The 21,881-nt window shown below is 48.7% G+C and overlaps 1 protein-coding gene across 5 annotated transcripts in view; it reads right to left on the bottom strand.

The window, feature by feature from the left end:
• Window positions 1-21,881, bottom strand: part of ELF1 (E74 like ETS transcription factor 1) — a 74,055-nt gene that overhangs the window by 32,230 nt on the left and 19,944 nt on the right. The window contains exons 1-2 of one of the 5 annotated variants that reach the window (XM_082780827.1): window positions 20,367-20,487; window positions 497-801 (exon numbers count right to left, since the gene is read on the bottom strand). In XM_082780827.1, the coding sequence (XP_082636953.1) occupies window positions 497-568 (72 nt within the window). In that variant the 5' untranslated portion in view covers window positions 569-801; window positions 20,367-20,487. Of the gene's footprint in view, window positions 1-496; window positions 802-1,259; window positions 1,450-14,815; window positions 14,950-19,618; window positions 20,209-20,366; window positions 20,488-21,881 lie in introns of those variants that run through there. The other 4 variants (XM_082780829.1, XM_082780828.1, XM_082780830.1 and 1 more) reach the window with 4 other exon arrangements.

Genomic DNA, 21,881 nt, shown 5'->3' with positions numbered 1-21,881 from the left:
GAGAGTCTCACGAGATGGAAATATTTATTTTCCCTTTAGCATGAAAGAAACCAATTTCAATTAGTTGGAAGCTTAGTTCTGAATAGCAATGCGATTTAGGAACCCATCTGTATAAAGGGGAGAGGTGACATCTACGGCTCCTGTGGTATCACACTTACTTTTTCCAGATTTTAGCCTAGCACACTGAAAAAGCGAAAGCGACAGCCAAATATCAGAATTTTAGGAATTTCACATCACAACTGGATTCTACTGGCACACGTCAGTGACAGGAGAAAAACATTTTCAGAGGAGGCCTCTGCGATACTGCAGCAATTGCAACATTTCAACCCATTTCTGCTGGGCTCGTGCAAGTTACAGGAAGCTTTGGAAACTGCACAGAGATCTGCCGCAACAAGAATGAGCTCAGCGTTGGCTTGCTGGTGTTTTACGTGGCTTTTTTTTTTTTCCTCCTCGTGTTTCCCCTCGAACGAAGGGGATCTCTCACGCGGCCCCGTACCTGCTGCTCGTCCTCCATGACGTTGCTGGCGAATTCAAACACGAGCTCATTCTGCTGTACCACTGCTGCCATAATAACGCATTCCCAGCTCTCAGCTCCACATACGAAGAAAAACGTTCCCCAAATGTCAGAGGCTGAGGAGCGGCACCGCGGGCCAGCGGGGCAGAAAGGCAGGAACCGAACCAAGGGCCGCTTTTAGGATTTCTGAACCATCAGCGCTCCCGGGTCCTCCTCTTCTCAAAGGGAGACAAACCAAGGGAAATCCTTTCCTGAGGTGGTTTTCCCGCGTGGGCAGCCTTTTATCTCTGAGGAGAGAAAGAGAAGGGAAAAAAAAAGTTATAATTAAGAACTGATTGCTACTTGAAAGAGCAGCAGCCACAGCAAAGGCTGGTCCTCGCTCACTAGAAAGGTTTTCTCTAGCTCGGAGCAAGGCAGACACCTTTGTATCTCCACGGGTATTACTGCTCCTAATCACCACATGCAAATTTTCGCTCCCACGAAGCGCAGGACTGGTTCAGGAAGCAGAGGGAAACCGTTTCAGGAAGTAAGACACCGGTTCCAGAGCGCTTCACATTAAAAGTACCAGCCTAGCACCCAGACGACAGAGTCACGAAGGTTACCAAAAAGAAACTCCCTCTTTTCGCCCGGTTCACGCACGCAGCTTTTGTGTTTGTTAATAACTCCGCTCTTTGAGGTACACTCGAAGCCAAACCACACAGCCCAGCCTGACCCGCTCAGCTGCAGGACACCTCGAGCGCGTCACCTTGCTGCCCTGCACACGGCTCCAGCTTTGCAGGGCTGTCACTCTGCGAGTGAAGGGCTCTCCATCTCGATTCCCGGCGTGCTACAGAGCCCGTAAATCCCTCGGACGACACGGAGAGCTGCTGAGCTGTACACGAAGCAGATCTTCAGCTTCTTTTTCCAAAGGCCCTGTAAGCGCAGCCTTATCTCTGCCGCAGGCTTGCGAGCAGCCGGAAGGAAACGGCACTGACCACGTCACGGCACAGCGGAGCAGGCAAAGAGACGGCGCAGCACAATAGCAAAGAGCAGAGAAAGGGCTCCCAAAGCAGGGAACGCAAGCAGGAGGGACGCTGGAGGGACGCGAGCTCACAGCTCCCACGGTTTCACTCCCTTATCGGCGCTGGAGGTAACCGTGGTTAGCTCGTGCCCGGACGGAGATGCGCTGTGTCGCTTCTGAAATAAAAGCGAGTGCTAAACGTCATCTTTTTATACAACTAAGATGACCAAAATGTCAATAAAACCCTACCACCTCGAAGGAAGAACAGCATCAATGCCTGCACTTGGGGCCCTGGCTTCGATGCAGGGCTGCTGCGGCAGGAGGACACAGGGCCTCTGGTGACTTCAGCCCTGCAGCGAGGGGGCCGTTTGCGGCGTGTCGCAGGAGGCTCACCTCACCTTGTTTTTGCAGCAGCCTGAAACCCAAGAAACCCAAGGGCATCTTCCTCCCCTGCTGGCAGGCCGTTTAATTAGGGAGGGCCGAGCCACGGGCCCGTACTCCCTCGCTGTAGGAACCGCAGCAGCTGGTTTTCCCATATAGGCTGTGGCGTTCCCAAATTCCTACGCCGTGATGCCAGCGCGTTCAGGGAGCCTCGCTGAGGTCCCTGGATGCAGCCCTTCTAAGAAATTGGGAAAACCAAAGTCATGCGGGCAGGACAACTTCCCCGGCTTCCAAGGCTTGCTTTAATCAGCTGCTGAAGTGTTTGTTAAAGTAGCCACAACCCTAACCAGAGAGTATTTGCGTTAATGAGGGCTAGAGGCGTGAGGAAGAAGGCAAAAAAAGTCCTTTTGAAACCAGGACTTCAACCCCAGCCCTTTGCAGGGTGACCTGAACACCTCTCCATACAGCAGCAGGGCTGCGGCAGAGAAAGCATCACATGCAACCCCACAATCTGGGGTAAATCCCCTACAATTACTTGGCCTCTCAGTAGGATCCGAAGTCTCTCTCAATAACCGGTGGGCTTTCGTTCCAGAGGACCACCAGGCAAACAGGAAAACCTCCTCAGCTTCCCAGCGGAGGCTTATTTCAAAACAAGGGTTAAGGTAATTGTCCTGGGGGGAGCAGAATTTGGGAAGGGCGCCCAACCATCTCCATCACACGCCCGTAACCCACATGTACAAACACGGAGTACAAGTGCTTGAAGCCCAGTGACTTTCTAAGGTCAACAGGAGTTCACAGCACCTACATAAAACCAGGATGGACACCCCGTATAGAGATGCAGGCTGTTTAGGAAGGCACAAGGAAAACCAGAGGTACAACCAGCGGGAGACAGGTTTTAGAAGTTCCCTGTGTTCATTGGAAACCAGCACATGCGCCCTCCGAGTGCTCACACAGCCCGAGGAAGACAGGAAAACACCACGGTGAGGCTAACAGGGAGGAAGGAAAGCCACAACCTGAGGGACGCTCTGAGATCTTCCGAGACCATCCCCCAGGGGGATGCAGGGGTCCAAACCCTCTTCTCTTCCCCCTTTCCTCATCCTCCTGGTAAGAAAATAACCCAATCTCACTTGCAAAACGTTGGCCACAAACGTGCTGCGGCACCGCGCTTCCTGGCCGCTGCTGGCCCAGGCGCCGGTCTTTCTAAGAAATCCTCTGCAAGGGGCTACCTCACGGGCTCTTATCCTACCAAACATCAGGTGCCTGTGCTATGAAAAAGGCTTGCAGGAGCGTGATGCTGTGATGTGGACCCGAGAGCCTGCTCAAGACTGTGTCATGTGCACTGCAAAGCTCTGCTTCTCTTCTGGCTGCTGCGCAACCCGCGTGGTCAGCTCCTGGGAACGCAGAGCTGGGGACCACAACACTCGGGGATCACCTGGATGCTGCCTTGGGAGCCAACTCATCACTACTGGTAAAGAGAAGGAGAAAAATCAGGAGCTGGCATCTCCCACACGATAAAATGAGAAGCAGTTATGGAGAAGGAATGGGGTTTGAACAGAGGAAAGCATGAAAAATCACTCTAGGTGTGCTTGGTCAAACTTCTTCCCACAGATGTGACAGAAGCCAAAAGCTTATTAAAATGAGAGAAAAATTGTGAAATGATAAAACCTCAAATCTGGATCAGAAATTCCCATAAACCAAGAGAATGAGTCCAGTGACACCAAATGAATGTTTTCCAAGGCACTCTCGGGCGGTTTCTGGCATTTAATAGCACCTTCTAAGGAGAATTAAGACCACGACCCTGAAGAGACCATAAATAAAATCTCACCGATGTTAAAAGGGAAAGCGGCTCGGCACAGGGACAGCCGAAGGGCTGAGCTCCAAGCCAGCTACACCAGGATACGAGGAGAACTTGTCCGAGGGGTGTAGGAGGGAAGAGCCGCTTGGCCCCAAGAGGTTGAGCTGCTTTGATTAAGGCAGGCACGCAGGAGAGTAAAGAGGTGGCGGTGGGAGGAGGAGAGGTGGGGGGAAACTGAAGCTAATTGCTTTGGCTGGGCGCCGAGCTTCACAAATTACCAGCTGCCAGTCCGTACCAAACCCTGACATAAAGCTGCCAGCCGGCCTCTGAAAATTAATTTCTCTGCAAATTAGTAATGCTGGTTTCAGATCACCTGGAGGAAAGAGGTCAGTTTACTAAAAAAAAAAAACAACACCCTTTTTTAGCAAGCCACAGACTTCTCTTTTTGAAAAACTGAAATGTAAGTAAGTGCACAGAAAGTGTATCTATATTAAAGGGGGGAAAAACTGAGCAAAGGACAGCAGAGATGAGCTGGAAGTCGGCAGCTTCTTATTGCAGATGGCCTTTTGCAGCCAAGCTCTGGTAGCTGTAGATCCGTCACCGAAACCCTCACTGGGCTTCTTCGGTGTCCTGCAGAAGATGCCAGAGGAGCAGGCTCGGGGACCAGCCCTGTTGTAATTTCTCCAACAGAGATTTTGGGCATTTTTTTTTTTTTTTTTTTTTTTTTTTTTTAACTGTTCCAAGGTGGACACTCAGGCACAAGGAACAAAATATTTAAATAAACCCCAAGCGCTCTGTGATTCACCTCGGTGTGTTCCGAGCATTGGAGCAACCTTCCGAACCTGCTTCAGAAATCTCAACGTGATTGAACTGACTGAAACCAAGGAACGAGGGGCACAAACTAACCCAGGCAGAACTCGCTGAAGCCTCCCCTTCCCCGAGCACTTTCAAGCCCCTGCGGGGCATCTCGCTCGTGTCAGTGCTGGGTCCGGTGGTGGCTGCGCCCCGCAGAGCTGCCCAGGCTCCGCAAGGCAAATCCTCTTACCTCGGCGGTGCCTCTGGAGGAGCTGCCTGCACACAGAGGCAGTATTTCTGCTTGCTGTCAGCTGTCAGCAGTATCACCAGTCCCGAACCCTCCGGAGCAGACTGCTGGGAGTCAGCTCGACTTGAATTTCCAGTTCTTTGACATTGCTGCCTATTTTCCTTCCTTACGCCCGCCCGTCCTGCCCTGCTATCTGGTTACAGGGAGCCAACGCGTACAGCACCTTGCCCAGTCAAATCCCAGACCTCAGTCTGCCTCTACCCACTGCCCTCGGTGGTTAACCCCTGCAGCCTTTATTCTCGAACCTACCGAACCTACCGTGTAAAACATTTGCATCAGAAAGGCATTTTTCCTTCTTGGACTGCAGGAAACAGGCAGGCTGCTCTGAGAGAGGAGGCTCTGAAACGCCGGCAGGAACAAGCCAGGAGATTTATGCCCCCTCAACCAAGAGCCACGGCCCGCAAGCACTCGCTCCTCACTTTAATAGCTCCCACCACCTCAAACATCCCTCGCGCAAACCCCAAATGGCTCATTCTGGGCTCGAGATAATCTAATTACACTAATTCCTCCCCTGCCTGCAGCCCCTGCTGCCGGAGCACGTGGCGGGCAGGGTGCCGGCACAAGGCGCTGCCACCGCTGCGGGCTTCCCGCTGCCCAACGAGGACCGGGTGCTGCTCTGGGCTCGGCTCCTGCGCCTTCTCCAGGAGGAGAAAGCCATCTCTGCAAGCATCAGCAGCGGTGTTAAGGCTTCCAAGGGCCAAGTTTTTGTTTTGTTTTAATGTATTCTTGCATGACAGGTACCTTTGTTTTTGTAGATGAGCACACAGCTTCCACGCAGGGACACGCGGCCCGTTTGGCTAAAGCAAACAGTGCCGGGGAACGCTCCTGCCACCTCCGCTACCCAAGCGAGAGTGAATGAAGTGCTCAAGCAGAGCGTTATTTGCTCGTTTGTTTAACCTAAATATGTACTTAAGCAACTTTTTAACCCTTCAGACAAGACTCCCGGACACAACGAAGAAAAACAAACCAGAAGTCTACCAGAACTCCCGCTCAGCACAGCACGACTCACTCTCACCATCAGCTCCTTTCTTAGCAAGTTGTTCAATGAGCGATTGTCTTTGGGAGATTCCTGCTCCAGATTCAGAAGAGCACTTGCACTTCACCAAGCGAGCACTGTGGTTAACTGTGACACGCGGGTAACACAGAGATAGAAACAGCAGATTTTAGAACTTATCCGCTAAAACACATTGTTGCAAACTGCATTTGCAGCTCTTTAATCTATTTGTCACACGGATCCTGGCTTAGCTTTACTGAACAATACCCAAAGCGCTCCGACATGCACTGATTAGAGCACAGGAATTCACAGGTGAGGTTCCCTGCACAAAGCAAGAGGTGATCTGCTTTCTCCAGGCTGCAGGCGGTAGAGCAGGGCTCCCCTACGGTGCCCCAGTCACCGCGTTCTCGTTAATTCTCCATCGAGGATCTTTCTGAAAGAGTTGGGTGAGGGAAATGACGCAAGGAGTACCGTGATGGTTTTGTTTGTGAGGGTTTGGAGAACGCAGCGCTGTTATTAGCGTGGAGTTAGGAGGTTGGGATAAGAAAGGCACGTCTCAGTCAACACGTCTCTGGGAAAAATTAGCCAAAGATCCTACTCGGCCAAAATCACAAAGCTGGTGTTGGCGCTGAGCTTCCATACAAATTAAAAAAAAAAAAAAAAAAAAAAAAAAGTAAACCAAATAAAACAAAAAAAAAGAAAACAACACCCAAGAGTGCATGTCAACAGCCCCTACCATTCCACAAGCAGAAATACTTGATTCAAAGAAGCCTGCAGAAACAGGAGTGAAAAGTAAGGTAAGAAGGGGTGCAAAGTGCTAACCCATGCCCACAGTCAGGTAAAGTGATAAGAGACAGCTGTAAACAGGGAAGTAAGAGACTGCAGTCAGACTCCACAAACACCCTCCCAGTAACCTCCAGGTCAGGCAAGCGTGTTTTGTTTCCCCCCCCCTACATTTTTTTCTCCAGTTTGTCTTTTCTAATGTGACTGCTTTTTTCAGCGTGAGTGCATTCAGCTTCATTTTTGCTTAATCACACACTTTAGCTCATTAAGCAGTCATTAAGAAGGATTTATGACTGTTACGTTCCTTCAAACAGGACACCAAAACAACCCAGATGTTCCACGCTTGTCTCCTAAATCAAGGCATCGGGCCTGTGACTGCTTTGTGCAGTTAACTCTTCCGCCTGATTTCTCGTTTGCCATAGTCTGGGATCAGCACAGCCACAACTCGTATCAGCAACAAACCTAAAAAAAATACTTTAAGGGAGTGAAAATGATAAAATGGGGGAGATGAGCTTTGAAACTCACAGGTTGGAGGGCTCAGAGGCATTTGGGTTAGGAGGCTGAAGCTGTACGTTCTCCTTGAGCACAATGAGTCACGGCCCCGACTCGTACGTGCTTTCTGCATGGGTAACCTGTACCTGCGTTCCTGGCCACAGCACCAAGTAAGAAAATACTCCAGATATGCTCAAGTAAACACGCTTAGTAAACTCTCCCAGAGTAAGGAGGAAAGGGAGCGAAGTCACCTGCCAAGGAGCTTGCTCTGAACTCCACGAACGCTCTCAAAACGCTGGTTTAAAACTGCACCTGAAATTGGAAACGGCTACAAAAAAGCATCAGCGCGCACAGATGCACAGAAAACGAGGGGGAGACACGGCCTTGGTTAGGAAGAGTGAGCGTTACATAGCCAGAGGGACTTCAAAACCAACAAAAAAACCCCAGGCTCTCGCTGTAACTTGTTTGGGACACAAACCACCTTGTTACCAGCCAGCTCGGTGTGGGCGTGGAGCCGCACGGCAGGCACAGAGCGCTCTGTGTGCAGGTTAGCCGCATCATCCCACACGGCTGAGCCACGCCAAATACACCTTTCACTGCTCTACCCAGAAAATGGGCCAGAATTGTTTGGCCTCCCTAAAACTTCCTGAGACTTCCCCCTGATTGCTGCAGAGGCTGCAGGTTTGGCTGTTATCTCCTTCCCTCAATCTTCATCCTAATCCTTCTGTCTCTCCTGTATTAGCATCCTCTACATTAGCTCTCCTGAGAGACTTTAAGAAGGCTGTTTTGAGAGGCAAACACTCCTGTGCTTCTCTCATTTCCCACTCCTACGGGTTTGTCTCACATCAGCCAGTTTTTACCAAGGTAATCAGCTGTGTCCAGCTTCCAGGTGTTTGCTACACCCAACACCTGTGCTGTTTTCCAAGATAACCCACTCATTCAGCATCGCTGTTTCCCAAAGGATTAAATCAATCGGGCTGCCTAAATTGGAGCAGAGGGAGAAGGAGCATCGATGAGACGAAGAGTACAGGCATTTCTGAACATCTAGCTGGGACGTAACACGTGGCAGACCTGATTCACTGAGATATCTGCAAAAAAACGTTAGGTAAAGCACCAAACGCAGAATACTGCATCTAAAAATCACACCTTTAAAACCTATGCGAGGCAAGAGAGCGCTTACACAGCGATAGCAGGGAAGAACATCCACTCAACCCGTAATTATATTAATACTTCTCAAACTGCCGATTTTTAATATACCCTAAAATGCCCTGTGTCCACTCATGTTACTCTGAAAACTCATGTGCTTCATGATGCTTACAGTAAATAAAAAATACATTTGCTAGGAAACTGTAGGATAAGAGAGACGCTGATATTCTCATGACATTTGAGAAGTTTTCTTCTTCTATATCAGCTTATGTTTTATGTTCTAAAGCATTTGGGTAGGGTGGGATTAGGAAGGGAGACTATTTGTCTGGGGAATTTCAAAGCGGTGAACTTGGCTATTAAGGGAATATAAATTCTCTCCCAGCTTGTTGCTAGACCCACAATTCCCACTGTGGGGTGTCAAACAGTGACAAAACGTGAGTCAAAGTCCAACGAGATTAACATAATAAAAGCAAAAAGATTTCTCCTCAGAGTTACGTGGAAAAGGAGCGGGGCCTGCAAAGGTCCCTTCAGGGAAGGCTGCGTCTGGACAGGTCAGTATTTCGTAACGTCTGGGGAAATGTTTGCTCTGAGGCCCAAGTCACCCCCGTACGAGCACACACCTGCTCCGAGGAGACACAGGAATTCAGTGCTAACGAACCAGATGCAGCAATTTACGAGCGTGGCGTGAAAAGACCCACAAAACCTGGGTTATTTTGGAAAGTTTCAGAGCCCCCGCAAAGCAGGTGGAGAGAAATTGAAGCCTCACCTCTTCCTCATTTCATCACTCAAGTTCCTGAGTCTTTTGCAGAACTAACGAGGGAACGGCTGCTGCGTGGCTGCATCCCTGCGCTGCGCGGCCGGGGCTCCTCCCGTGGGACCCCACAGCACCCCAGCTGCAGGGGGAAGGTGTACACATGCAGGGTTCTCCTCCCCTGAACTCCGATCTTCTCCATTCACATGGCTTCCAAGAAACTCAAGTACCTCCATAAGAAAGGACCTCGGTTGCTCCGAGTTTCCTCTGTAGACTGGTAGCATGAACAAGGTAATGCAGGGGGAGGTTGCTTTACAGATTTTCTAAGCCATCCCTTCACTTGTCCTCCAGCTTCCTTTGTTTTGCTTTTTTTTTTTTTTTTTCCACTCACCTAACACTTGATCTAATTGTGATTATGAAGACTGGTTTGTCTGATTGCAAAGTCTCAGTTTCCAACCAGCCGTGGTTGGCTGTGATCAGGATGCAATGAATGCATTTCAGAATTGTGGCTGGGAAGATAAACACACACACACAACACCACCGTGCCTTCTGTCAAGCTTTGAGCAGAGGCTTTCCTACATGCACCCTCCAGGGCTGCACACCCCATTTGCATCTTTCCTCTCCAACACCACAGACCTAAGAAAAACTGGTCAAAACTAACCAAGAGAGAGATCAGCACAAGCATCCTGTTGCTAAGAAAGGCTTCCAGCACAGCTATGTTAGGAATGGAAGAGCTGGTGCCTTTCACAGAGGCAGAAATTCGGAGTTTTAGCCTTGCTGTCCTGGCTCCTGGTCCTGCAGAAACTCAAGGGACCAGACGCTGCATCCCTGGGGTCAAGCCAACGTTGTGAGCTACACATGGGGCCTACTGATTCATAACCCAAGAGAAAACGGGAAAATAAAAATACAAAGAAGACAAAAAAGTCCTTATCTATCTGACCTTACCACCCCCACAACCCTTCTTTCTCTGCCATCCAGAGGATGCACCCCTCTGACTAAAACCCCGTAATTTAAAGAGCAGGTAACACAGAAACGTTTTACCACACACCAAAGCAAACTCTACTCGCTGCTGGCTACTCAACACACAAACAGATGAAAAAATAAAAACACAAACAGTCTGGGAGCCACACCATCACATGGGGAAGAAAAGAGCGTCAAATCGGTCAAAATGGCTGAAACTAAGCTGCCCAGTTTCAGTTCTAATATAATTTTGATGCATGGAGTGCTCAGTTCTCTAAAATCTGATGCAGAGGAAGATATTTTTAGGGCTCTAGCGTCAATAAAGCAACAACACTGTAATACCATCCTTAGCTTTAGAAATCATGAGGTGCAGATAAAAATATCTCTTAAAACATACGTTTTAATGTGCTTTTTCTGTTGTTTTAATTTCAGAATACACGTGTAATAACTTGTTTGAAGCCAGAAATTCCTCAGAAATGGACCCTCGAGTGAATTAGAATGAAAATATGAATATATATTTTAAAGGTTACTGGATCTTACAATAAAAAATCGCCAGGTCGAGCAAGATGGCAATTATCTGCCCAGAAAGATGCTGATGAACTTGTGTGATGCCACATTCAACCCACCTGCTGCTCACTGTTCTGAACTCCTATAGTTGTGGTAGAGGACAAAGAAATGCTGGACCCCAGCTCTTCCTGCTCGACTGCGGCTCCCCTAGTTACTATTTTACAGTTCACGCCTCAAGAGTCCAAGCCCTGCTTTCCCTTGAACCACTTCAATCCTGATCTTTACTCAGGTATCTAAATGAGGGTCTCGCACAGGCGATTGCAATGAGGAGCGTGCGGCCCCGAATCTGTTCTTGAGGAACCGCCTGGCTCGCATAATGGCCGTCCAGGGCAGCAAGCGGAGTCATCGCTGGGAGCATCTGCCCCGGCTCGTGGTTTAACTGACAGGAAACCCAGGCGGCGATACCCGGGCTGAGGCACAAGCGGTGCCTCAGCGCGCCTCCGGCTCCCCCGGCCGGGCCCAGCCTCCTGACAGGGCTCTGCTGCCTCACACAAGGAGGAGGAGCTCGGAGACTCCTTCTAGAAAAATAAAAAGTGAAATAAGAGGTGCCCGCGCCTCGAAGACTGAAAAGTGAAATACGTTGAGCTGGTCAGCTGGACAGGGGGGAGTATTGAGGTTGTGCTTGTCACAACATGGCCCCTGAAGGCCTCAAGTTCTAGCCACCAAGTTCTTCTCCACCACAACCATTCACAGATCCTTTGGCATTTGGCCTTCCTCAGACAGGCTTTTAAGCCACCAAGAAACCAAGTGGTTGGGTTTAGGTGAACAAGCAATCCAGCAGAAACCTTCAGAGCTGAACCACAGCCCCAAACACGGCCCCAGCTGGTCTCCTTCATGGGACCATCCCGTCCTACAAAAGGGGACACTTTGGGAGATCCGCAGGGATCCTACCACTAACACCTCTACCTTCCATAAAGGCTGAGGAACCACTGAGGACCAACAGGAGAAGCACAAAGAGTTAACAGGGCCTAAGGAAGCAAAGTTAGACACCACAAAGTTTCAGCAAAAAGCAGAAACTCCTGGCAGTGCAGTATCTGGTTTTGGCGGTATTTACGAGAGAAGCAACATCCTACGCTCAGCCTCCCTAAATCGTCTTCTGCTCTGCCCCAAGTAGCCCCATAACATCATCTGTCAGAAAAAAGCTCCTCAACCAGCCCCAAAAACTATCCCTCCAGGTACGGGGGGTAACTATCAAGATGGCCTCATATCCTTCCCTCACGAGCGGCCACCTTTTTCTGTCACAGCGGTAGCAAAACCTCTTCTGAGCTCAGTTTTTATATCTCTGCAGGGTCGCCCACTGACGCAGTAGAAGACGTATCACTTAAAGCACTTAAAGTAGCTGAGATCTAGGAGATTTAACTATTGACTACTACTACAGTCCAGGAACATTTTATGTGTAAATTCAGACACAGTTAAAACAAACAAACAAAATAAAAGCCTTAACTGGACTTCTTGGAGCTTCTGGCATTTTACCCTTTACGGAACCAAGGGTTTCCACCCCCCCAGTGCTCTCCCTCCCCACCCCAGGACGGTTCCTGAATAAAACTGCACACAAACGGTGACTGGCACTTTTACAAGAGCAGCCATCTCAAAGTCAGTGCTTTGCTAGTTCTTGAAGACACCCAGGCTCCAAAATCTCCTGATTTTTAATTAGGAAACTGTTCTGTAACTAGGCTCCTTTGACAAGAGCCTGCTTTGTCCCCAGCTTTCTGTGTGTCTCCATCTGAGCTCTGTGACCAAGGCAAGACTACACATCCCTCCATGTCACGGGGCCTGATCTATTCACGTCCTTCAAAGTCAGAAGCCCTAAACAGGGCCCATCACAAATTGAGAGAAAGCCTCAGGAAAAACACATAAAAGAAGCTCGCTTCCGAAACATTTGGAAGTCCACTTTTGACACAAGTCCACCCTTGACAAATACTCGAGTAACCCCAGACGAACAACAAATTAAAAAACGTACAAAGAAATGGTTGCTCAAAAGCCTTTCAGAACAAAAAGAAAGCCTTGCAGCATGATCTGAACCTTACTAAATTCTGCTGGATTGGCAAAAGGACTTAGAAGAGGACAGGAAAAAAAAAAAAAAGTATTTTCCATCTCAGATTCCAACAATACTATGTAGCCAACAGCATTTTATAGATTTGCTTCTCAGTTTGTAAGTCACGTTGGTCATATCTTGCAACATGTACTGGCAGGATTCAGTGTTTTCCTACGAAAACCGGGGTGGCAGATGTTGACACCGATCCAGCAATGGTTTGCTCTCGAGCTGGATATTCTTTTTTAACCCTGAAAGTTCATCTGTGCCCTGCTAACGAGCCACAGATATTACAGCAAACAAAGTTTCCTATGTCGTTATTTTCGTTGTATATTGTATTAGCATAACATGAGCACGTCACTAAGTATATTGTTTATACACTATTAAATTAGTCAAAAATTAATGTAGCACAAGTATAGGGCTAGAATAACGGTAAGAGTGTTCCTTTATGAGTCACTGTCAAACTGGGGCAACTAAAGACTGTCTAAATTTTCAAGGTTTGTGTGTTTTAACAAAAAAAAAAAAACAGAAAGAACAACATTGTGGTATCTGCATTTATAAAAATCAAGAAAGCAAGGCAGAAATAAGGATTCCTTAATCCTTACAAAGTTGAAAACTCATTCCTTGAAGAAGCTGCTGCAGCACGGCACCACCACGATGCTCCGAGGAGCCTGCTAAGACACTTCTTCAGCTACCTCGGTTACAGCTAAGAAGGGAGGAGTGGTCTCCGCAAAACTCCTTTTCCTGCAAAACAGCTCTGAGTCAACTTGTTTTGTGCCTCCAGAAGTGCTAAGCCGACTGCCTTGCTCCCACTGTGTTTTTCCGGGTAGGTAGGAGGAATCACGCCTCAGCGAAGCGCCGCGTAGAGAGGAGCAAAAGCGAAACCAAGCGAGGCGACATCCACTGACCAGCCTCCCCCAGGCACCCAGAAACCAGCTGCATCCACGGATTTCTCTTCCCCCCCTTCGCCAGAAGGAAACGTGACTTTTAATCCTACGGTGTCCCTTTAATAAACATCCCAAAGAAGACATTTTCCAGATAACCAAGGAATTTTTTACAGTGTTGACTTACCGAGCAGAGCACAGTAACCAGCTTATAACTGTTTGCACTGCGAGGCAGTACAGTGCAATGAGTTAATAATTTATCGCAGCACAGCTCCTGGCAACTGCCCATAATCAACTTTTCAAATTCTTCCCAGTTTTTAGAGGTTTTGCAAGAATACAGCATCCCTGGAGCTTCAGCCCTATCTTCACGTTTTCCAGCCGAGGTAAGAGCTTTGATCTTCCCCAACACCTGCTTTTCTCTCGGACTGTTTCAGGCTCAGAGCAAAGGTCATCATTTCATTTCAATAACCCGATTTAGCAGACAGGAATAACTAGAATATTTCTACCAAAGCAAGATGGTAACAACATTCTTTCAGAAAGCTGCAGCAGCACAGTTCTCAACCCCGTGTTTCCTTCCCCGTCTTCTCCCAGAAGGAAAAGGAACAAAGAAGACCAAGCTTCGCCCTCCACCCAAAACGTTGCAGACTTTTACTTAGACGTTCCCCAACCAACACATAAAAACCTTTTCCTCCTTGTTTCTATTACCAAGACGTACCCCTCTACATAACTTCCAACAAAACCTAATTTATCAGTGAACAAACCGCTCTCGGCCAGAATGATCTAGATGTACGCTTCAGACAATTCATTTGGAAAACAAGCTTTTAATGGTTTAAAATGGGGTACCCAGAGATCTCTTCACAACATGCTCTGTTCACTGAAGCTTTGGCTGCGGGCAATTGCCCTGTCCCAAAGAAAACTGTGCTAGTTCATCCTCCCCCTTATTTTTGAGCCCCGTGGTACGAAAAATCCCACAAAACGCCCAGCTCCACTGCTCCTAAATCAGTCCCAGCCTGCTTCAGCCAATGAGCCAGGCAGCTTTGCATGGCACGAGCCCTCATTTGCTAACGTGGCTGCTCTTAGCCGAAGCAGATAAGGCATTGCTCACCCGAACAGTTCAGACTGTGGATGGGAGGGGAGGGCAATAAAACACGGGGTAAAACCCATGGTACCACAGAGGGAAAAAAGAAGGTGGTACACCAAGCAGCGGGGAGGCAGCTGCAGGGGTAATCTCACAGCCTCAACCTCGGCACAACCATGCTAAGTTTGAAACAAATTAGCCTGGTGCAAGCTTGCAAGCGCACAAAAACACACGTCTAGAGTTGAAATCCCAACTTTGGCTCAACCTGCTGCTGAGTGAAGAAGCTAAGGGCCGCAGCAGATGCCACCTTGCTGAAGGGGAGCTGTAAGGGTTTACCTCTGAGCAAAACTCGCTCTCTCCAGAGCTCCCTTCTGCGCTGCAGGGCACATCCATCCACCTGAAGCACCGCTGCGTGGGTTTAACGGGCCGTGCGGCGAACCAACGAGGGTGGTTACGCCTGTAACCTGCAGTTCTGAGTAAAAACCAGCAGCTGGGGTCAGGCCCAAGCACATTTGACGTGCACGTCAGCCTGGGAAACACAGGCTGCAGCGACAGCGGCAAGCACTGGCATCACTTCCCCAGCCAGGCTGCAGGCACCGAGCGCGTCCACGACAGGCGGAGCCACAAGAGCTTCTCCAAACGCAGCAAAAATGAACTCACAAAACCTTCCCACTGATTTTTTTTTTTGTTGTTGTTCCCAACAGGCTTGCAAGGGGACACGGGAGAAACCCAGCAGTTCACACCCACGTACAGATCAGGATCAGTAACTTTACAAAGCCTGGCAGCACAAGCTAACAAAATCTTCCCTAAGTTCACCTGAAGACAGGGCACGTGTAAGAGAAGCTTTAAACATTGCAAACACCAGAATCAATCCACAAAACACATCCTTTCTACTACAAAGCTTAGAAGCTATTGCATCTTTTCTGTAACTATCCCTGCTGTTTTTAACATGGAGTTCTTGTTCTGCAGCTTGGCAAAGGTTTCCTGACATTTGTTACTGTTGAGAATTATTTCTAGTCCATTGCCACCGAAGCACCATTTCACACAGCTCGTTTGAGGGATCATATTAAAAGACAATTAGCTTTTCACAACAACCAATGGTCAAATATTGTATTACCTAAAACATATATAATTACCAGAAGTGCACATTTAGGACATTTTTCTACCAATGGTAATTATCTTCTCGGTTTTCCTCAGGACACCCCCCCTCCTCCCCAGTCCGTTTGTACACGGTCTGAATTACTGGCTCTCTACGCTGCAGCTCCATCAGACAAAATTTTACGTCTCTTAGGTGCTTCAAAAGCAACTTTTTAGTGTTGTTTTTAGCTGATACTGGAAGAAATACACTTTTCAAACTGAAAAGGTTCGGTATTTTTTAAAAAGCTGCAAGCTCTACCTAGTTTCGGGTTCGCCTGCCTGCTGTTTCTCAACACAGAGAGTTTCATTTTCATTCATATGTCTAAACCACCTTTTGGAAAGAAAAAAAAGTCCCCAAACAGACACTTCCTCTCCGCAGTTCCTTCTTTTCTCTTTTTGAAATAAACAGAAGTATTTAAAACAAAAAAAAAAAAGGCAGGATTCCACTCTCTGAATACCAGAGCAGAGAGAGCATCTGGAGAGCCCTGCTGAGCTCCCAGATCTCCACGAGCTGGCTTAGAGGTGCCTGTGGCCAGCAAAGCAAACTCTTGCCGTTTGTGTAGGTTTGCCACACGCCCTGCTCCACGGCACGTAAATGTTTAAATTATTTTCTTGATAGCTAAGTCCCTCGTTCAGCTCCCATGCTTATTTTACAGGCATTGTTACAATTTTTGACTAGCTACGGGGAGCAAATAGTTTACAGAGGCTCTGGAGAGGGGGGGAAAAAAAAAAAACAGCACGGAACAGCAAACCTACCAAGAGCAAGGGGGTGGGTAACGTTAACAAACCACCTCCCTCTGATATTCCTAGGCCAGATTCTGCCTTCAGCAGGCAACGTCCAAGTCCTGGTGCCTTCAAGGTACAGCTTTCAAGAACGCTGTTCCTCAGAGGGTCTTCTGCTTGGAGAGACAACGTCCCCTAAAAACAAACCGTGCCATCACAGCCTTGGGAAACTGCTCGCTAGCTCCAAAACTATCTAGCGGGGCACACAGACAGAGGAGAAACCTAACAGCACCCTGGTCAGCTTGCTTTTAACTTGAAATTGAGTCTCGGTGGAAGAGCAGGTTAAACATTAATCCCCTGACAGTGGTCAGCCCTAGGTATCACAAGTCGTAACCGTAGTTTCACAATCGCACGTTGCCGTTTCTTTCCCCAGCTGCAATATAAAACTGAACAAACACTGCGATAACTGGGAACCGGGGAACAGCACAAGCGACTTGATACAACGCTTGTGAAAGCAGAGGAGCTTTCTCCCAACCTGCCGGTTTCACGAAGGGCCAAAACACCCCGTGAGAAACATCAGGAATTCTAGCAAAACACAGAGACTGCTGAAACTGTATGTGCAGCCACAGTATGTATTAATGTGCTCTTTTTCTTTCAAGAGCTGACGCAGTTTGCATGCAGCTCACCCCCCTTCTTCCATTCTGAAAAAGTCTGTACGGCAAAACATTTCTACTGAGCTCACTTCAGAAGTCAAACCACCACGACGCAAGAAGACAAATTAGGTAAACGTGAAAGAAGCTCTCAGACGAAGTCAGGAGACAGTGTGTTAACAGTAACCACTCAAGAAGTGCAAAACATGCCCTTCAAAACACAAAAATATATGTATCCGGTATATTCACACAGAAATGTTGATGATTAGCTAAATATAGGGTGTTCTGGAAATAGCCTAAAACTAATTATAGAAGCAAACAGTGACATTCAATCCATCTAAAAGCAACTCTTTCCCACAGTTTCCAACCTATGTATTTGGAATCCTTATTCCTAGCACATTAGCTGAGCTGTACAAAATTTCTCCACGATACATGAAAAAAGGGTTGTGCATCCCTTTTTGAGAACTGAAGGCAGCTCGGAGGCTAACAAAATGGGCATCGTCTCCACATTAATTAAGATCCTCACCCAGCCCAAAGTCAGCCCTGAGCCAAGGTGAGCGATCTCCTTCAGGCCAGATAAAGGACTGCACAATCCATCCCTAAAGGCAGCTGTGAGGTATTTAAGGCCTAAAACACATCCAGGTAAGCATGCATAAGCTTCAGTCCCTATCTAATGGGATCCCGTTAGCACGCAGACTGCCACAGCCGGGGGCTTTGCCCAAAGCCAGGCCCATACTGAAGAACCAACCATTTTTACCCCTGCAGAGCTCAGCCCCTTCGTGTCAGGGGAGGGAGAAAGTCTGGAGCATTTCACATCGCTGCTGCAGACTTTTGATAAGCAAAAGACCTCCGATTTCAGTACGTATAGTCTCTCAAACGCTTTATCTGGGAAGGACCATTTAAATAAGATTTAAGAAGGCAAATAATCTCTAAAGCACATCAGTGGCATTAAGAGGATAAGGAGGGTAAATCACTGGGGTATCGCCGCTAAGTTTCGGCACTCACTGAGCGGGGCATAACCAGGGCTGGAAGCATGAACTCCACCTCCTGCCACTCCTCTACTGAATCACTCCAGAGGAAAGTTCTTACTGCTCTTCGCACACCCAACAAAACTCAAGAGAGTTACCAAAACTGTCAGCAAAACCAACAAAATCTGCCAGGGAAATCCGAGAAACTTTTAGTAACACTTGCAAGAAGTGAAAGCTGTTTTGGAGATCAAAGCTTCTTATCTGATACAAGGGTAAATCCTGAATTTATGTTACAGAGCCTTTGCTAGCAGCTCACCTAGCACAGGTCGACTGTAGTCCCCACCCTTGAACACAGCTCTGCTGAAAAGAAAGAGAAAGGCATAGATACACCTCGTGCATTTTTCTCAAGCACACAAGTGTCCGAAGAGGAAAGCACAACACCACCGAAGCATGAGTTTGTAGCAATACTGAAACATCAGGCTATACTAGGCCAGCAACATTCTTAAAATCTGTGCTTTTTTTTTTTTCCCTTCTCTTCTCTTGTTTGAGTGCCAAGATCATGGACTTGGCAATTCTATTAGTCAGCGGATGAAAAAAAAAAAAAAAAAAAAAAAAAAGAAAGAGCACATCAGAAAACAGGCATTTCTGTAAAAGCATGGGCCTGGAAATAACGTCCAAGCTAATTGGCATCTTATGATACCACTCCCATGGCTCATCTCTCATCAGCCACAAATCCAATCCAAATAGAAAGATCCCTGCCTAAGGGAGGGGGGTGAGGGAGAGAAAAGGGGTTTCTCTTTTTTTTTTTTTCCTGAGACAGAAACAAACGTAGTCCTGGCGTAGCCCTCGCCCGGCAGCAGAGGACAGCCTGAACATGGCAGCCTTGCCTTCAAAGAGGAACTGCTCCTCCGCGAAGCCCTGCTCAAGGGAAAGCAGCGGCAGCTCCTCACCCTTTCGCACAGAAAATAAGCTCTGCCCAAGATAAGCAGCTGGGGCTTGGGAGCCGACTTAGGGCTGGATAGCTGAAACGTCGAGGCTGGCTGTCTTGATGGGGTCCGGGACACAAAAAAAATAAAATAAAAAAAAAAAAGAAGCGGAGGAAAGAGGTAAGGAAAGCGAGGCTCACGCTCTGTCGGCTTTGAGCGCGGCAGACGGTTGTTACCTCAGTCCTAAGGTCCGAAAATAAAACTCATGATGAAAAAAACGGGAGATGCAAAGCTGTTACAGAATTCTTCAGTAAGAAGCTTCTACCTCCTACTGAAAACATTTTTTTTCCCAAGCAGTCCCTCTGTAGCTTTATCGTTTCCTCCGTGGATTTGTCAGAGCGAAACAATGCACCAAGAAAATTCCCAAAGGCCTTACAAAAAAAAAAAAAAAAAAAAAAAAAAAAAACAAGTTTCTTTACGACAGAAAAAAAATGCAAAACGTAAAATCAAAAGACAGTGACAACACACCATACGGTAAGGTGCAGAAGGAAGATAGAGGCGGTGGCTGGGAAGGGCTGCCGATAAGAGGCTCTCACCCCGAGCATGACCGCTTCATGGGCGCTCTCTCCCTCCCTCCCCTGTCACCAGTCACAGCATTAAGCAAGCCTCCATTACACTGTCAGATACGGGCTGCGGGCAGCAAACGAAACGGGGAAGTATCCCCCCTCTGCCTACCAGTTTGAGCCTCCTGGCACTGCGTTTCCAGAAGATGTTTGGCTTCGTTTCTCAACTGAGAGGCTGAAACACGGGGTCCGAAGTTACCTGCGCGACCCATGCTCCTACAGATCTTAGCGTCCATTTCTGCTCAGCTGCCAACAAGGTGGGAACACTCCTTCGTCCACAAGACTCCAGAAGTATATAATTAAAGAGTACCAAGGTGTTTTTCCTCCACTGAAAGCTGAAAAGTAACTCGGCACAGCACAACCGCCTCGGGGACTTTCCCGTTCGCCTTCCACCACCGCTAACCCCATTTTTATACGTGCCCGGTCCCTCTGCCACAGGCGTGATCCCCATTATCATCACTTCCCAGTAATTCCCAGGGGAAAAGCGAGCACCTGCCCGTTTTTAGGGCTGGCAGGATTTAGCCTGCGCTATTTAAGCAGCACTCAGAGGCTGCTTGGGCAGAAGCAGCGGGGCGTCGAGCGCGACCCACCTTCAGCCCCTCAGAGCCCCGTGTTGGGGCAGAGCAAAGGTGCTGGCAGACGAGGAGCTGCTAAAAAAACACCAACACTTCCAGAACTGCTGGAAAACACCGAAAAGGGACACGCACAACCACGGTCCCTCCACAGCGCTCCCCTCCCTCCCCAGCGCCGCTTCTCCCCCGTCCCCCCCCCTCCCCGGAGCCCTCCCTGGCAGCGGGGAGCTCCCCCGGGCCCCCCTCGGCGGGGCTGGCAGCGCTCCCCGCGCCCAGCCCGGCACGTACCGGGCCGCCCCGCAGCTCCTCCGTGCACTTAAAATGGCTCCTGCCGAAAGGGGGGGAAGTGGTGCCCGGGCCCCGGCCGGTGACTCACCGCGGGGCCGGGCTGGGCTCGGCCCGGCTCAGCTCGGCTCGGCACGCCCCGGGCGGCGGCCGCCTCACGGCCGGGCTCGGCCCGCAGGTGGCGGCGACGACCCCGGGCTCCGGTGCCCGCTGTGCCCCGCCGGGCAGGTGCGGCCTCGGTGCCCTGCTGGGTCCCCACATGTGTCCTGGCCCCAGGGCAAAGCCCTTTTTGGCACCTCAGCTCGCCCGTCCCTGTCCCCAAGGCCATGTCTTTGCCTCACGTCCTGCCTCAGCCACCCTCATGACGTACAAGATGTCCCACAGCCACTTCTGTTTGGCACCCACCACAGTGCTCACACTACACCCCCCAAAAATATAACCTAGGGAGGACCCCAAATCACCCAGGGAGACACAGTCCCCACACCATTTTTCACCAATTCAGTGAGATCCGTGGCACCCACATCCCTCAGGCTTTTGAGAGCATCTCAGTGAACTTCCACACGCTCCTCACCCCTGTAGCACCTCAACAGCTGGGGCTTGTGAGAATATCTCAGTGAATTTCCAGCATGCTCCTCATCTTCCTAACCCAAATGTGGTGCTAAATAAGCACCCGATCAACACAGTCCAGCCCCAAGCCACCCAACATGCAGAGGAAGGCAACTTGAGGGCTGTGGATGGGGCTTATAGATACAGTAAGCGCACGGGTCAGGACAGATTTTTTTCCCTCCTGCGCTGGTGGGAAGGGTAAGCACAAGCAGGGTTTGTAGGCTGGCAAGTGCATTCAACTTCCACTACAAAGCTAATTTCCAGAAGGACAGCGTCCAATGTGCCACTTCAGGACCACAAAGCGTGGGGATGGCATGGCACAGACCCCAAACCGTGCAGACAGGAGGGGGTAACCAGAGGAAAGAAGGCAGCTGAGGTGACTTTGCACACTTGTACCAAGACAGGCATAAAAGCCTTAAGCTGCCTCTAGCAATCAAATGGAAAAAAACTCCAAATATGAGTGAATGCTGCAGTAATTAAACACCCCCTAGTAATAATTAAACATCAGTCCAACAGGTGATTCACTGAGCAAAACTCATTGTCTTAGGGACATTAATATCTCCAACTACTGCACAGGTTCAGTAACTGAGAAGAAAATTCCAGTTTTACTTGCAATTAATTCAGTCCCTACGATATCTTCATGGCACTCAAAGGTAAAAGTGGCTCCCAGTTTACTGTGTAAGGAACAGATACACAGGTATTTTAACAAACATTTTTTATCCCATTACTTTGCAGCCTACTTTAGAGGAAGACGTGAAGAAAACAACAGCAAGCAGAGCAGCAGAAGCATTTTTGTTGTTTTTTTTTTTCTTCTATGATTTACCAAGTAGTCACCACTTAAGTCACCACTCACGTAGCTTCACTACAGCTCTTTATCAAAATGTGTCTTCATTTGTATTTCTCAGGTGAAAA

Source organism: Aythya marila (genome assembly GCF_965140915.1).
Source record: "Aythya marila genome assembly, chromosome: 1".
NCBI lineage: Eukaryota > Metazoa > Chordata > Aves > Anseriformes > Anatidae > Aythya > Aythya marila.
This window is presented reverse-complemented; position numbering and strand designations above follow the sequence as displayed.